This window comes from Indicator indicator, chromosome 33, assembly GCF_027791375.1.
Source record: "Indicator indicator isolate 239-I01 chromosome 33, UM_Iind_1.1, whole genome shotgun sequence".
In the NCBI taxonomy this organism is placed as follows: Eukaryota; Metazoa; Chordata; class Aves; order Piciformes; family Indicatoridae; genus Indicator; species Indicator indicator.
Window position 1 is genome coordinate 6,788,146 of NC_072042.1, and position 14,118 is coordinate 6,802,263.

At 60.9% G+C, this 14,118-nt stretch overlaps 2 protein-coding genes across 2 annotated transcripts; one reads left to right on the forward strand and one right to left on the reverse strand.

Annotated features, from left to right (window-relative positions):
• Positions 1-2,367: 2,367 nt before the first annotated feature.
• On the forward strand, positions 2,368-3,108 carry SFN (stratifin). The gene has a single exon (XM_054395307.1). The coding sequence runs from the start codon at positions 2,368-2,370 to the stop codon at positions 3,106-3,108; it is 741 nt and encodes a 246-aa protein (XP_054251282.1).
• Positions 3,109-8,377: 5,269 nt separating this feature from the next.
• GPN2 (GPN-loop GTPase 2) lies at positions 8,378-13,638 on the reverse strand. Its single transcript, XM_054395306.1, has 6 exons — positions 13,610-13,638; positions 12,562-13,004; positions 10,899-11,055; positions 10,051-10,211; positions 9,362-9,492; positions 8,378-8,898 (listed from the first exon to the last, which is right to left on the reverse strand). Exons 2-6 carry the CDS (start codon positions 12,976-12,978, stop codon positions 8,826-8,828), a joined length of 939 nt encoding a protein of 312 aa, XP_054251281.1. The 5' UTR covers positions 12,979-13,004; positions 13,610-13,638; the 3' UTR covers positions 8,378-8,825.
• Between the last annotated feature and the right edge of the window lie 480 nt (positions 13,639-14,118).

Below are 14,118 nucleotides of genomic sequence, written 5' to 3' on the forward strand. Positions count from 1 at the left end.
TGCCTGAGCTGGGCTGAGGCTGTGCAGTGGGAGGGCACAAGCTGGCTGCTGGTGCTCATAGGGGGCTGAGCTGAGCCTAGCCCCCACCCCAGGATTGCTGCCTGGTGTTTTTGCAAGGGAAGGAGGTGGGTTTAAGGGGGGCTAGGTATGTTAGGCTGCCCCTTTGGCCCCCAGCCCCTCCATGGGGGGGGGCTTTTGTGTGTGGTTGAAGCTCTCAGAGGGGCTCTGCAGATCTCTCTCACCCTTGATGCTTCATCTGCTGGGCAGTAGGTGGGAGGCAGGCAGTGGGCTCTGATCTGACCTTGCCTTCAGCAGTGCCTTTTCCCAGCTCCCTGGGGTGTGACCTGCTCCCAGGGTGGAGAAGGCTGCTCTGGGAAGAGCTGCACTTGGCATGGCTCTGTGTGGGGACACAGAAGGGCTGAGGGCAGGCTGGCAGAGCTGGGCACCCTCCTGCTGCCTGCACATGCGAGCCCCTCTCTGGGCAGGTGGTACCCCAGACCCACCATGTACCCAGAGACTTGGTGGGGGGGTATGAGCAGCTCCAAATCTCTTCTTGCCAGGAAGGGCAGGGAGTGGTCTGGAGGCTGGGGGTGTTCTCCTGGGTGGCACGTGGCTGGGAAAAGCATCACAGAATCACAGAAAGGTTTGGATTGGGAGGGACCTTAAAGCTCATCCAGCTCCAGCCCCCTGCCATGGGCAGGGACACCTCCACCAGCCCAGGTTGCTCAAGGCTTCATCCAGCCTGGTCTGAAACGCTTCCAGGGATGAGCTGCCCACAACCTCCCTGGGCCTGTTCCAGAGCCTCTCCACCCTCAGAGTAAAGAACTTCTTCCTAACACCCAATCTAAACCTACCCTGCTCCAGTTTCTATCCATTGCTCCTTGTCCTGTCACTCCCAGCCCTTGTCAAAAGTCCCTCCCCAGCTCTCCTGTAGCCCCTTCAGGTACTGGAAGGGCTGCTGGGGTCTCTCTCCCACCCTCATACCCCCCCCACTTCATCTCTGCAGCACCCAGGTGAGGCAGGGTGGGGATGAGGGTGCTGGAGTGGCACCGGGGGCTGTCTGCAGGGATGAGTAAAGCAAGGAGTCATTAAAAACCCCTTTTACACCCCGGCCCAGAGCCAGCAGGCACCCGCCCCAGCCTGCCCTTCCCGCACGGCTCCCGCACAGCAGATAAGGGCTGGAGCTTGGCACGGGCCAGGGCTGTGCCAGCGTGGCCAGGAGCAGCCGGCGTGTGGCAACAAGCTGGAGCAGGCTGAGAGTGAAACTGCAGCGCAACGCGGAGCGCAGATCCTAATCGGGGCGGCGCTTCTCCACCGTGGGGCCAGCACCTACAGCCGCTCCCTGGGCAGCAGAATCAACCCCAGAAAACGTCTAAAAGGAACAATCCCCCACCCCAAACACTCCAGCATCTGGAGAGGTGAGCAAAGTCCCTGGCGAGATGCTGGGCAGAGAAAGGGGCAGTGGAGGAGCCCCAGGTTGGACCAGACGGCGCTTGGGGTCCTTTCCAACCAGAGGAAACTTGGGGTCCCTCCCAGCCTGGCATTCTGTGAAGCTGTGATTCAGGTTCAGTGGGGCCGGGGGGTGTCCAGGCTGCCCTGCTGGTGGTTGCCCCTCTCTGGGGTGGCTGGGGGGGACCGGTCCTGCTGCGCGACGGCTCAAAGGCCGGCGCTGGGGCGGTCCCTCCCCGGGCGCGTTGCTGAGCCTCTCTGCCTCGGTTTCCCCACCTGTGGGAATCAAATACCTGCCCGGCCAGCCCTGGCAATTACCAGCGAGTTAATCACCATAGGAAAAGGGCAGAGATAGGATTTTTTTTTTTCTGGGGTGGGGGGGAGGAGGAAACCATTTTTACGACCTGACACACCCCGTGCCCCATTTCTCGGGAGGGTTGGGGGTGGGAAGAGCTGAACGCTGCCACATCTCGGTGTGACCCCCCCCCGAATGGTACCCCACCTCCTGCCCCCTTCTCAGGCACTTTGATGGGCGTCCCCTCGGCCCCGGGGTGGGCGTTGGCTGGGGGAAGATCCCCAGGGCACCCATGGGTGCTGCACCCACTGCCGAGCCCTCCCCGGCGACCCGGAGGGCAGGGCGTCGGCCACCACCCCTCGCCCCTTCCCCAGCGCCCGACGCCTGGGGGCAGTGGATGATTCACGGCAATTTTCCTTTTAAGGCTGGGCTCGGTGGGGAGGAAGCAGAGGAGGAGGAGGAAGAGGGGGACACTCCTTCGACCTGGCTGGCTCCTCCTGCTCTCGCTCGAGGCTCCGACGCTCAGCCAAAAGCGAATCGCGGCGGCAGGGCTCGGCAGAGGCTCCGACGGCTCCCAGCCCTGCTCCTCGCCCCAGCGTCTGCGCCGCGCCCGCGTCCCAGCCATGGCAAGAAACCACCAAGTGCAGAAGGCCAAGCTGGCCGAGCAGGCCGAGCGCTACGAGGACATGGCAGACTTCATGAAGGCCGTTGTGGAGCACGGGGACGAGCTGTCCAACGAGGAGCGCAACCTCCTCTCCGTCGCCTACAAGAACGTGGTGGGCTGCCAGCGCTCGGCCTGGAGGGTGATCTCCAGCATCGAGCACAAGACCGAGGAGGGGGACGACAAGGCACAGCTGGTGAACGAGTACCGAGAGAAGGTGGAGAGGGAGCTGAACGGCGTCTGCAAGAACGTCCTGGCCCTGCTGGACAAGTACCTCATCAAGAAGGCGAGCGACGCCGAGAGCAAGGTCTTCTACCTGAAGATGAAGGGTGACTACTACCGGTACCTGGCCGAGGTGGCCACCGGGGAGGACCGCAAGAAGACGATAGACAGCGCCCAGGAAGCCTACCAAGAGGCCATGGACATCAGCAAAAAGGAGATGCAGCCCACGAACCCCATCCGCCTGGGGCTGGCCCTCAACTTCTCCGTCTTCCACTACGAGATCGCCAACGCCCCCGAGCAGGCCATCTCCCTGGCCAAGACCACCTTCGACGAGGCCATGGGGGACCTGCACACACTCAGCGAAGACTCCTACAAGGACAGCACCCTCATCATGCAGCTGCTCAGGGACAACCTCACGCTATGGACAGCCGAGTGCGCTGGGGAAGACGGTGGCGAGGCTGCCGAAGAGCCCAAGAACTGAAGGGCCCCTGTGGAGCTGGGGACCGGCCCCCGCCTGCCCCCCCTCCAGCCCCCTCGGCATCTCCTCATGGTGGTGTTTTTGGTTTTGTTTTGTTTTGTTTTTCCTAGTTTTTTTTTTCGGTTGGTTCTGGTTGTTTTTTTTAAGGGGGGAGGTATCTCAGCCTTTCCCCCCCAGCCTGGATGCCAGGAGCAGGGGTGGGTCGTGTGTGGTGGTTGCTGGGTGGCTCTGGCATGACCACCCCCTCCCCCCCCCATCTTTCTCTCTCCCCCATGCTTTTGTTTGTGGGGTGGAAAGGGAAGGAGAAGGGGAGGGGGCGCTCCACCTCGGAGGGCTGCCAGCACCCCACTATTTAACATTTTGGGTGGGGGTTTCCCAGTCCAGCATGTGCTGGCTCCAAACTCACCATTCCAGAGGGCTGGAGCTGCAGCGGGAGGAGGTGAGGGGTGGGGATGGGTGAGAAGGGGGGTCCGGGCAGCCCCCCCATCCCAGGGCTCAGGGAGGGGGTCGCCTGTTGCCAAAGCCTCTGTGCCTCTCCAATAAACCATCTCCTGCACGCCTGCCTCTGGTCTGCTTCGTCTCTCCCCCGCACACGTGTCCGGGCAGCTCCCGCCGCCAGGCACCACTCTGCGTCCCACCCCAGCAGGATGTGGAGCAGTCGATCCCCCGGGATCTGCAGCACCGCTTCAGCTGCTCCTGGTCCCTCCCAGTCCCTTGATGGGGTCTTGGGGTGCCCAGCGAGCCCCATCCCGTGGCAAAACCACAGCCCCTGGGAGGGCTCTGCCTCCATGGGGTGAAGGCTTTGGCAGCCCTGTGTGGCACTGGGTACTCTGTGGGGTGAACTGAGGTCTCCCATCCCACGGGAGGGTCTCCCACCCCCTTGCTGCAAACTCAGGGTGCTCCAAACCCCACCACTGAGGCCCTTGTGCACGTCCCCAGCTCCCCCCATCAGCTCTTATGTCCAAAGTGGTGGTGGGGCCCTAAAGGAGCATTGACAGTGACACAGGGAGAGCCCTGGGGTGGGGATGGCCCCAGTAAGGTCTGGACATGGTGGAGAGGGACAAAACTCAGCACTTCTGGCCCTGGCATGCAGCCACAGCCAAGGGTGCAGCTCCCAGGGCACAGCCCCCCCTGCCAGCACAAGTTTCGACATGAAAAAATAATTACCCTGAACTGCAGGCAGGGCAGGCAGGGCTGAGCTCACCACAGCAGGCAGGGCAGGCAGGGCTGAGCTCATCCCATCCAGGCAGGGCAGCCCGGGCTGAGCTCAGCACAGTGGGCACGGAGGGGCTGGGCAGGTGCTGGCCTTTGATAGCAGACTCTGGGATGCAGCAAATGCAGGGGGTCAGGATGTGTCCCCTCCCTTTACTGGGGTCCCCAACCTGGGGACGTGGGGGACATGCCAGCCCCAACCCCCAAGCATGGTTAAACCCCAAGGTGCCAGGAGCTCCTGGGCTTTGGGGAAACTGAGGCACAACCCTCCCGCACCCAGCCTGAGGCTGCTCCTCCCTGCGCAGCCACCGGCCGGGGACACACAGGGGTTTGCCGGGGCTCTGCCGTGGGAAAGACCTGGCAAAACCAGAACCTGCTCACCCCGGGTGGCACAAATCGCGGGGCACAGAGCCCAGCCGAGGGCATTAACCCCTGTGAACCCCCTGCACGCCCCCCAGACCCCTCTGCGTCCCCACTATGGCATCCATGGCAGCCACGGCGGCCGTGCCTTGGCCCCGCTGAGGTCCGGGGCAGGTTGCAATTTGCTCGGCAGGGCCCAGCCGAGCTGGGGGCCCCCGGCGGTGTCGGGGAGCCCAGCCGGTTGCCGGGGGGGAGGCCGGTGAGGGGCCCCGACGCTTGGCCTCCGCCTGGCCCTGAGCGCTCCCAGCCTGGGAACCGGCCCCAGCCCTGTAATTAGCGAACCGGGGCCGGCCGACGTGAAAAACCAGCCCAGGGCTCTGGCCGACCCCGCAGCCGCGGGCTGGGGACACCAGCAGCCCGGGCTGGTTGTACTGGGAGGGTCTGAGGTGGGAGCTGGGGGCTGCCCCTGCCCGGGAAGGGGGTTAACAGGGGCTGGCAGGAGGTCAGAGGGGCTCCCCTGGGCTCCCGGGGGTTAACCGATTTCGCCGGCACTCAGCGCTGCAGCAGGAGGATGCTCCTTAGCCCCCCAGCCGGTCCAACAGCTTTCTGGGGCCCTGTGACACCTCCTGTGACAGGTCTGTGCTGCTGGGGAGCACGAGATGCTCCTCAGGGCCCTCCTGGGTCCCCCTCTCCTTCCTCCTTCATGTGTGTTTGTGTGACCCAGATGGAAAGGACCAAGGTGACACTGGGACACCAATCCCTTCCTTGTCCCCTGGCTGGAACACCCACGAGGATGCTCTCAGCATCCCTGGCACAGCCCAGGAGGGGTGGAACAGCCAAGCTCCCCGGGGGGGTGTTTTAGTATCTTTAACAGCAGCAGAGCAAAGGCCTGTGGGTGGTCTGTGGCCAGGCAGTGTCCCCCCACCCTGGAGCCACTCTCCCAGCCTGGCCCTAGGAGCAGGGGCCTGGCACAGCCCAGGCACTAGGGCTGTCCTTCACTGTGGCTGGCAGCCACGGGGTCAAGGCTCCTGAAGGGGCTCTCTGAGATGCCACCCCCAGCCCAAAAGGCTCTGGAGGGCTGCAGGACCACAGCCTGGCTTGTCCCTTGTCCCCAGGTCTCAGAGTCTCCCCTGCAGGGCTCCATGCCTGGGGCTGGGGCTGGCCGGATCCTGGCCGAGGCTGCACCACCCCCAGCACCTCCCTGGTGTGGCGACACCCAAGGGAGACAGCAGAGCTGGGTGGCTGTCCCTGCTGGCCCCAGGGCAGTGCTGGGGTGTCACCAGGGTGTGCCAGCCTTGTCCTGGACTGGGGGGGGGTGTCTGTAGAGTTCAGAGAGGCTTTTTCACCAGGAGGTCCCACGGGTGGGCAGAGTGGGCTCAGCCTCTACTGGCACCAGGCTCAGAGGGGCCAGGGCAGGTAGGACCAGCTCTGCAGAACGCCTGTGCCCCCCACCCAGGGATGTGCCTCGGCTGGGGTGACTAATCCTGGCCTTTTGCCCTGCCTGGTTGCTCAACGGGAGTGACAGCAGCCAAGGTGTCACCTCCCTGAGCCCCAGGGAGCCTCCCAGCGTGGGGACATGTGGGTGCAGGAGCTGGCTGCATGGCACACTCCGGGTTCCCAGCCTGCTGTACCCCCTGCAGGGCCATTTCCCTCTTCACCCTGACCAGGAGCACTGAGGCTCATCCCTGCCCCACTGCAGAGCCTGGCCCAGCCTCTGCTTTCCAAGCCTGGGCTGGGCAGAGACCCTTGGTGTGCAAACACTGCTGGGCTGGGGCTCTGCCAGAGCTCAGCATTCCTTAGCTTGGAGCCAGCAGAGGTGCCCTCAGCTGACAGGTTTCTCCCCTCTGATGCCCATTTTGTCCAGCAGCAGCACAGTGTGGCAGGGCTGGGGCTGCAGGCACCACCTGGGTATTAAAATAAAAAAGCCAAACAGCCCCAGAAGCTTTGCTGGCCCTTGCATAACTCCAGCTCGACCTGACCATACCCTTTTAAGCCACCAAATCTCTCAAAGCCATGAAAAAGCTGACATCAAATCAGCATCTTTATGACCACAGCTTCCTTTGCTTTACAGGAGCAGAAAGGAGTCCACAAGAGCCCAAGGTAGGGATGGAGTTTCAGCTCTAGCTGTGGTTTGATTGACTTCTAGATCTTCAGGCCCAGAGAGCACTGAAGTCCTCTGCCAGGAATGCTGAGGGAAATCCCTGGGATCTTGGGAAAAGAGCTCAGGCACCGCCAGCAGCCAGGAATTTGACTTCTGTGCTTGAAATGTGGGACCTGAGCTGCTTAGAGCAAAGCCTGTGGCTGTGTGTGCACGTGGAAGGTTGTTGTCTTCTCTCTCCTTCTCCCCCTGAGCTCCACCTTGTCTCCAGATCCTGGCCACAAAGCTGTGAGGGGCAGGAGAATTCAATTTTAAATCCCTGCCAAGTCCCTGCCAAGCAGGACCCCACTCACAGATTCCCTGCATGGTCTGCAGTGGCTCTGCTGAGGGCCAGGCTGCCCCTGCAGGGGAGGCTCCTTGGCTTGGCTTGACTTATGCAAGGTCTTGGGCAAGAAGTGATGCTGAGTCTGCAGATGGAGCTGGGAGCTGGGACTCTCACCTGCTCCCATCCTTCCTGGTTGCTGCTGGGAGGCTGTGTGGACACTTTGCTTCTCACCACCCTGAGCTCCTTCATTCACTGTGCTGAAGGACACAGGCTGCTGCTTGCTTGGGGCTGGGGGCTGCTGCCACCATCCTGAGGAGCTGCAGCTGGGTGGAAATTTGGAATTACCCAGGAAGGAGGGGAAGCCCCAGGACTTCAGCACAGGACTTTTCCATCCCAGGCTGAAAGAATTTGGCCTGGAGAAGAGAAGGCTCCAGGGAGACCTTAGAGCTATATTTCAGTATCTGCAGGGGACATGGGCAGGCTGGGGAGGGACTGTTCAGAAGGGCCTGTGGGGACAGGATGAGAGGCAACAGCTTGGAACTGGAGCAGGGCAGGGTTATGTTGGACATCAGGAGGAAGTTCTGCACAGTGAGGGTGAGGAGACACTGGAACAGGCTGCCCTGGGATGTGGTTGAGGCTCTGCCCCTGAGACATTTCAGCATCAGCCTGGATATGTCCCTGGGCAGCCTGCTGTAGCTGGAGGTGTCCTTGCTGCCTGCAGGAGGCTTGGCCAAGATGCCCTTGCAGGGTCCCTTCCACCCCAATGCCATCTGTGAAGCTGTGATTTGGGAGCTGGAGAAAGCAAGGCCAGAACAAGGAAGGTGGCTGAGGGCAGCCAAGGCAGCTGCTGGGTCAGGTCCTGCCTGCTGCAGCCTCCTCCTGACTCACTCAGGGTCTGTCTTCATCACAAGCCTCCAAAAGCCAACCCTGCAGTTTGTGCATCACCACCAGCCTGCTACCCACACACCCAGCACCAGCGTCCAGCCCCTGAGGGGTGAGCTCCTTCCACAGCCATGGTCACTGCTCCTCACCCCCTCCCCAGCCACAGCTTCACCTGCTCTGGGGGAGGTGACAGAAGGACACCAGGCTCCAGAACGGGGCAGAAGCTGCCCTGACCCTCCCACCAGAGGCTGCTCAGCCCCAGGCTGTGGAGCACTCCTGGGTTTATTTATTCAGCTTCAGCACAGTCCCAAGATGAAAGAGAGAGGAGGGTTTGTTTTATTAAGAAAGAGTCCATCATTAGTTAGAAATAAAAGAAAAGCAAATGTGATCTGCCCTCCCCAAGACAGGTCAGAGGCTCCTTGGCCTCTGAGCACCAGGCCCACACATGCTCCTCCCTGGGACACCCAGAACTGGCTCAAGTCTCACTGCAGGAGACAGCTCCAATTGATTTGTCTCTCTCTGGTTCTGTCTTGGTCATGAGGAAGAGGAGACTTGGCAGAGGTCAGTCTCCTGGCTCTTGCTTCTCCTCTCTTCTCCACCTGGCTGAAGCCAGCTTGCTGCTAAGGGAAGGCCTGGCCTGGTGAGGAGCACAGAAACCCTGCCCTGTGCAGCTGGGCTGCAGCACCAGAGGTCAAAGCCTTACAGAGAGGGAGGCCAGCAGCCAGCCCTCTGCCTGGGCAGGCCTGCCCTTGGTCTGAGTCACAGGACGCCGAGGTGCTTCCAGCTGCTGGGAGGAAAAGCAGAGGTGTGACAGCAGGGAGCAGCTGTGGCAGGGTGGGTGTGTCACAGCTCCAGCACCTCTTCTTCCACAGCTTTGTCCTGAGATTGCAAATACTTCTCCTGCACTGCCAGCGTGCTGATAACGCAGTAATTAAGGCAAACAAGGGGCTGGGCTCAAACACTCCCTTCTGCAAGGAGCTCCCAACGTTCCCAGTGAGGAACCAGCCCCACACTAGCCTGGAGGCTGGCAGGGAGGCAGCAGGCTGGCAGCAGCAGGGCTGGCAGCAGCAAGCAGTGCCACAGGTGTTTCTGGCTCTGGCTGACCCCAGAGCAAGCAGAGGAGAATCAATGGCATGGTCTGAAGGAGATGGAATGACCCAGCCCAGGCGAGTGTGAGAGAGAAGAAAGTTGTCAAAAGATTCCTCCCACACTGACAGCTTCAATCAGCAGCAGCTGTGGTGGCTTTGGTGTGGACAGCCAGGGCCTGGCTGAGCTCTGTGCCTATCGCCCAGCAGCATCAGGTGAGGGCAGCTGCTGCCAGCCCCACCCCAGCCTCCCCCCCGGGGAAAGAGAAGTTAGAACTTGGCAGAGAAGGATACGAAGTGAAGTGGAAATCAGCTCCCACTGCTGCTGACATCAGGGCTTCCAGACTCCTGTGCTCCTGGTCCCCAAAGGAGCAGCCATTGGCCTTGTCCACTGCCTGCAGCACCTGCCGCATGCTGGCCTTGTCCTGTGGGGCAGGGGGTGGCACTGGCACCTGGCTGCTTCCCTGCAGGCAACAGCTCCTGATGGCCTTTACCAGGGATCTTCTCACAGGCTCTGGGCTCCCCATCCAGTGCCCAGGGCCCCAAGGGGCTAAGCAGGGACACTGAGCACATGACAGGCAGACAGCCTCCATCCTCTGGCTGCCTTTCATCACCTCTCAGCCCATTTGCCTTTGTTGACAACTTCTGCAAGCTCCCAATGAACATCTGCAGCTCTCCCACCCCAAGCTTCTCCTCCCAATCTTCTCATTACTTGGTGTTCCCTCATTTAAAACCCTTTCAGGTCCTCCTTTGCCCAGATTTGAAATGCAGGCAGAGCAGAGCCCTAATTGCCCACCCCAGGGACACAAGGCCCACACAGCCCCAAGCCCCTCAGCCTCTGCTGCTCCTCTGGCTGCCACAGGTCATTTACAAGTCTGGGTGCACCTCCCTGCCTGCTCCTGCCAGCTGAGCCCTCCAAGCCTGATGGCTCCCAGCTGCTGTCATCCAGCTGCTGGCAGAGGTGCTGCTCCCTGCCCACTCACCTGGACATTGAGGGGCACAAAGGACACCAGGCTGTAGTCCTCGATCACCTCCACCAGCTTCTCGTTGAGGCGCCGATAGTGCCTGAAGAAGGGGTCAGAAGCCAAATGGTCAACCAAGTAAGAGAGATCCAGGACCTCTGTGTAATAATCCAGGTTGAAAGCTGCAGGGAAACAGCAAGAAGGCAACTTGTAAATGTTCACAGTCCAGTGAGATTCACAGCAGCTCCCCAGCCAGCAGGGCAAGGGAGGGTCTCCTCCTGCCTCCACTCTGCCCTGGTGAGGCCACAGCTGGAGCACTGGGTCCAGTTCTGGGCTCCCCAGTTCAAAAGAGACAGGAAACTGCTGGAGAGAGGCTCTGAAGACGCTGAGGGGCCTGGAGCAGCTCTGTGAGGAGCAAAGGCTGAGAGCCTGGAGAAGAGCAGCCCCAGAGGGGATCTGAGCAATGCTCAGCAAGAGCTAAAGGAGCTGTGAGGGGCAAGAGGCTGGGGCCAGACTCTGCTCAGTGGTGCCCAGGGACAGGACACATGGGCACAAACTGGAACCCAGGAGGTTCCATCTGAACAGAAGGAGAAACTTCTTTGGTGTGAGGGTGCTGGAGGCCTGGAGCAGGCTGCCCAGAGAGGCTCTGGAGTCTCCTTTTCTGCAGAGCTTCCAGCCCCCCCTGGCCATTGTGCCCTGGGGCAAGCTGCTGTGGGTGCCCTGCTGGAGCAGGGGGGTTGGACTGGGTGAGCTCCAGAGGTCTCTTCCAACCCCACCAGTTTGTGATCTCCCAGCAACACAGCCCTGCACCCAGAGAGCTGCTGAGCCCCTGGCACAGCCCAGTCCCAGATCTCTCTCCCAGGCCTCACCCAGCTTCCCGTACTGCTCGATCAGGTCCATCTTGGAGAGGACATTGACATGGGGCAGCTCCACGTGCAGCATGGTGGAGAGTGAGGTGCAGAGGACAGAGATGAACTTGCCAGGGTCTGTGCAGTAGTGAGAGTCCACCAAGTGCACTGCAGCCAGCTGGGACAGCAAAGACACAGAGGAACAGCACAAGGTCAAGCCTGGGACAAGTCCATCCCCCTGCTCTGGGGACCCTGTGAGGTGGCTAGAAACAATCTGTGCAGACCTGGCTGCACCACAGAGAGCTCCCCACATAGGAGAAGTGACCTTCTAGGTCCTGCAGTACCAACCACCCCCATGCTTGGCTGCACAGAGTCACAAATGCCACCACAATCACCCCCATGGGCATCCCAAGGCACTCAAGCCTCAGGCTGCTGGAGCACTGAAAGGGCTGTGGGGAGGCTGAGCAGGGTGCAAGACACTAAAGCCTGCAGCTGCTCTTCCTTCTCTGAGGGTTTCTTTCTCTGCAGAAGAAATTTCCAGGCTTGTCTGAGCTCTGCAGTTTTTCTGGGGGTGGGAGCTGGGGTTAACTCCCCTCCTGCATGACCTCCACAGCTGCCTCCACAGGAACGCTCCGGGGCAGGGAGCACTCAAGAGTAGCGACTGCAGCTCACCAGGCTCTGCTGGCAGAGCCAACTGCTGTGTGAAATAAAGCTCCACAACTCAATTAATGAACACTTTGATCCCCTGGGTTTTGTGCAGCTCTAAAATGTGGTCCAAGATTTCTGTTCAGTCCCTGCCTGTTACACAAGGCTGCTCAAAGTCACAAGCAAGCAGGGCTGAGTCACAGCTGTGCTTCTGCAGCACAAAATAAAAGCCACTCTGAAGCTCACAGGCAGGTGTTAAGCACTTCAAGCAGCATCAGAAGAGCAGTGGAACCTCCCTTTTTTAGTATCTGCCATTTCATAGCCATGTCTTTGGCTAGAAGCCATGGCTAATGTGCAGAGCCCCAGTGCCATTCTCAGGCAAAGGACCTGCCCTGCCTGCTCACACCACACAGGCTTTGCTCACTCCTGGCTTGGCCCAAATGTAAAGCAAATGCAAGGCAAGAAATGCAGCATGGGGCTGGGCCTCTGCTCACCTGGGCCCCCTCATCTGCATCTGCCATTGTGCAAGAAAGCACAGAGCACGTACTGCAAGGTGCAGAGTGATCCAGCTTGGCTGTGTCAGAGCCAGGCAGGGCCTGGGGGGAGGCCTAAGCCTCTCTCAGTGCTGTGCACAGAGTCTCACCCAGCACAGGAAGCTTCTTCCCTGCTCCAAAACGCAGCAGGTAAAACACACAAGGGCTGTGGAGAGGAGCCTGGAGCAGAGCAAGAGTGTGAGGAAGGAACCCATGATGGTTTGTGATGATCCCACTGCGTTGAACACCCTGAGCAAGCCACTCTTGTGCCAATCCAAGCACAACATGCAGCAAAAGTCCCTGCTAAAGCTGCCTGCCATAGAAGGCCAAGCAGGGCAGTAGGCAGCCACAGAACTGGGGAGCGGTTTTGGCTGGAACAGACCTTTCAGATAACTCCTCAGCCACCAGCACCCACAACCAAAAGCTCAGAGCACGCAGGGCACAGCTTCTGAGCCCCTTGCACAAGCCTGTAGGGTGCCAAGGGCTGATCCCAGCCCCAAACCTACCCTGAAATTGCACTTGGCCAGCTGTGCGAAGACGTTCTTCAGGGCATTGTGGTGGGTGTAGAGCTCCACCTGCCCTGGGCAGTCAAAGAGGTAGTAGTGACCCCTGAACGCTGCCAGCTTCTCCTGCAGCCAGTCAAAGTTGGCTTCCAGGTACTCCATGCAGTAGAGCAGGCCCCCGTTAGGGCCCAGCCTCAGGCTCTCCATCACGTCGGGCAGGGCGATGAGCTGGGCGATGTCCAGGGCACACTGGTAGGGCATGGCCTCGTTGGCAGGGTCCAGGTTCACCACAGCCACCTTGCGCCCGATCCTGCCCATGAACTCCTGCATTCCATGGCAGTAGGTTGTCTTCCCAGAGCCTGGAGGCCCAATCACCACCTGGCCAAAGGCCAGCGAGCTGCCCTTGCTGCCCTCAGACATGGTGGCTCATGGCCTTCTGCTGCTGGCTGAGAAAGGACAAGGTCCCATTGGCCACTGGAGCTGCATTTGTCCCAATGCAATCTGCTGGAATTCACACCCAGGCAGCAGTGGAGAGCAAGGGAAAGTGCCACAACTGCTGCCTCTGTCACCCCTTGGGAGGGTAAGCCCTGTGACCCTCCAGCTATGCCTGGAAACAGGCCCAGAGCCCCAGTCAGACCCACAGGGCTGTGCCTGCAGGACACAGATCCCTGCTCCTGTCCTCGTGTGGGATCACTTTTACCCTAGCTGGGTCCCTGCTGACATGGCAGTGCCCACACGTTCCCTCCCTCACCCCAGCATGTCCCCACGTCCCCTCCACTGCTCCATATCCTTTTCTCCTTCCTGTCCCCTCTCCAAGTATCCATCCCCTGCACTCCCATGCTCTACTTATCCTCTCCCACTCTGTATTCCTTCTCTTCACCGTATCCCCTCTCCTCTCTTGTCCCCCACTTCCCGTACCCCTCCCTCTTTGCCTGCATCCTCTCCTCTCGCCACATGCTCCCTGCCCGCCGTGTCCCCCTTCTGCCCCCACCCCTGCCTCCTTTCCCAGGTCCCTCACACCCCTCCACTACCCTCATGGCCCCCTCCCTACCCCAGCAGACCACTCCGGGTCCTGGTAGGCCACACCCGGGCCCGGCAGACCGCTGCCCGGTCCCAGCAGGCCACTCCCCCGTCCCGGTACACCTCTCGCCGAGAATGACAGATCACTGGCTCCTGGTAGGCCACTCTCCGGTCCCGGCAGACCACCCCCAGCTCCGCCAGGCCGCTCACCGCCCGCCTCCGCCGGTGCCGCCGGCGCTGGTCCCGGGTCGCCAGCGGCGCCCGAACACCGAGTTCCGCGGTGCGGAAGGGCTGCCGCGATCCTGGCGCCCTCTGGCGGCCGGAGGGACGCACGGCTCCTCCGTTAGCGGGACACGAACCTGTGTCCGCGACCTCGGAACCGCGTCTGGAGTTCCAGGTTCGAGTCCCGGCTCTGGCCCTTGACCCCTTGGCACAACCATCCCCACCTCTGCCTCCAAGAAGAGGGGAAAGGAACTCTCTGTATCTCTCCCCCGACACAGCCACAGCCAGCTGGATCCTGCCAGCAGAGCTTCCAACCAA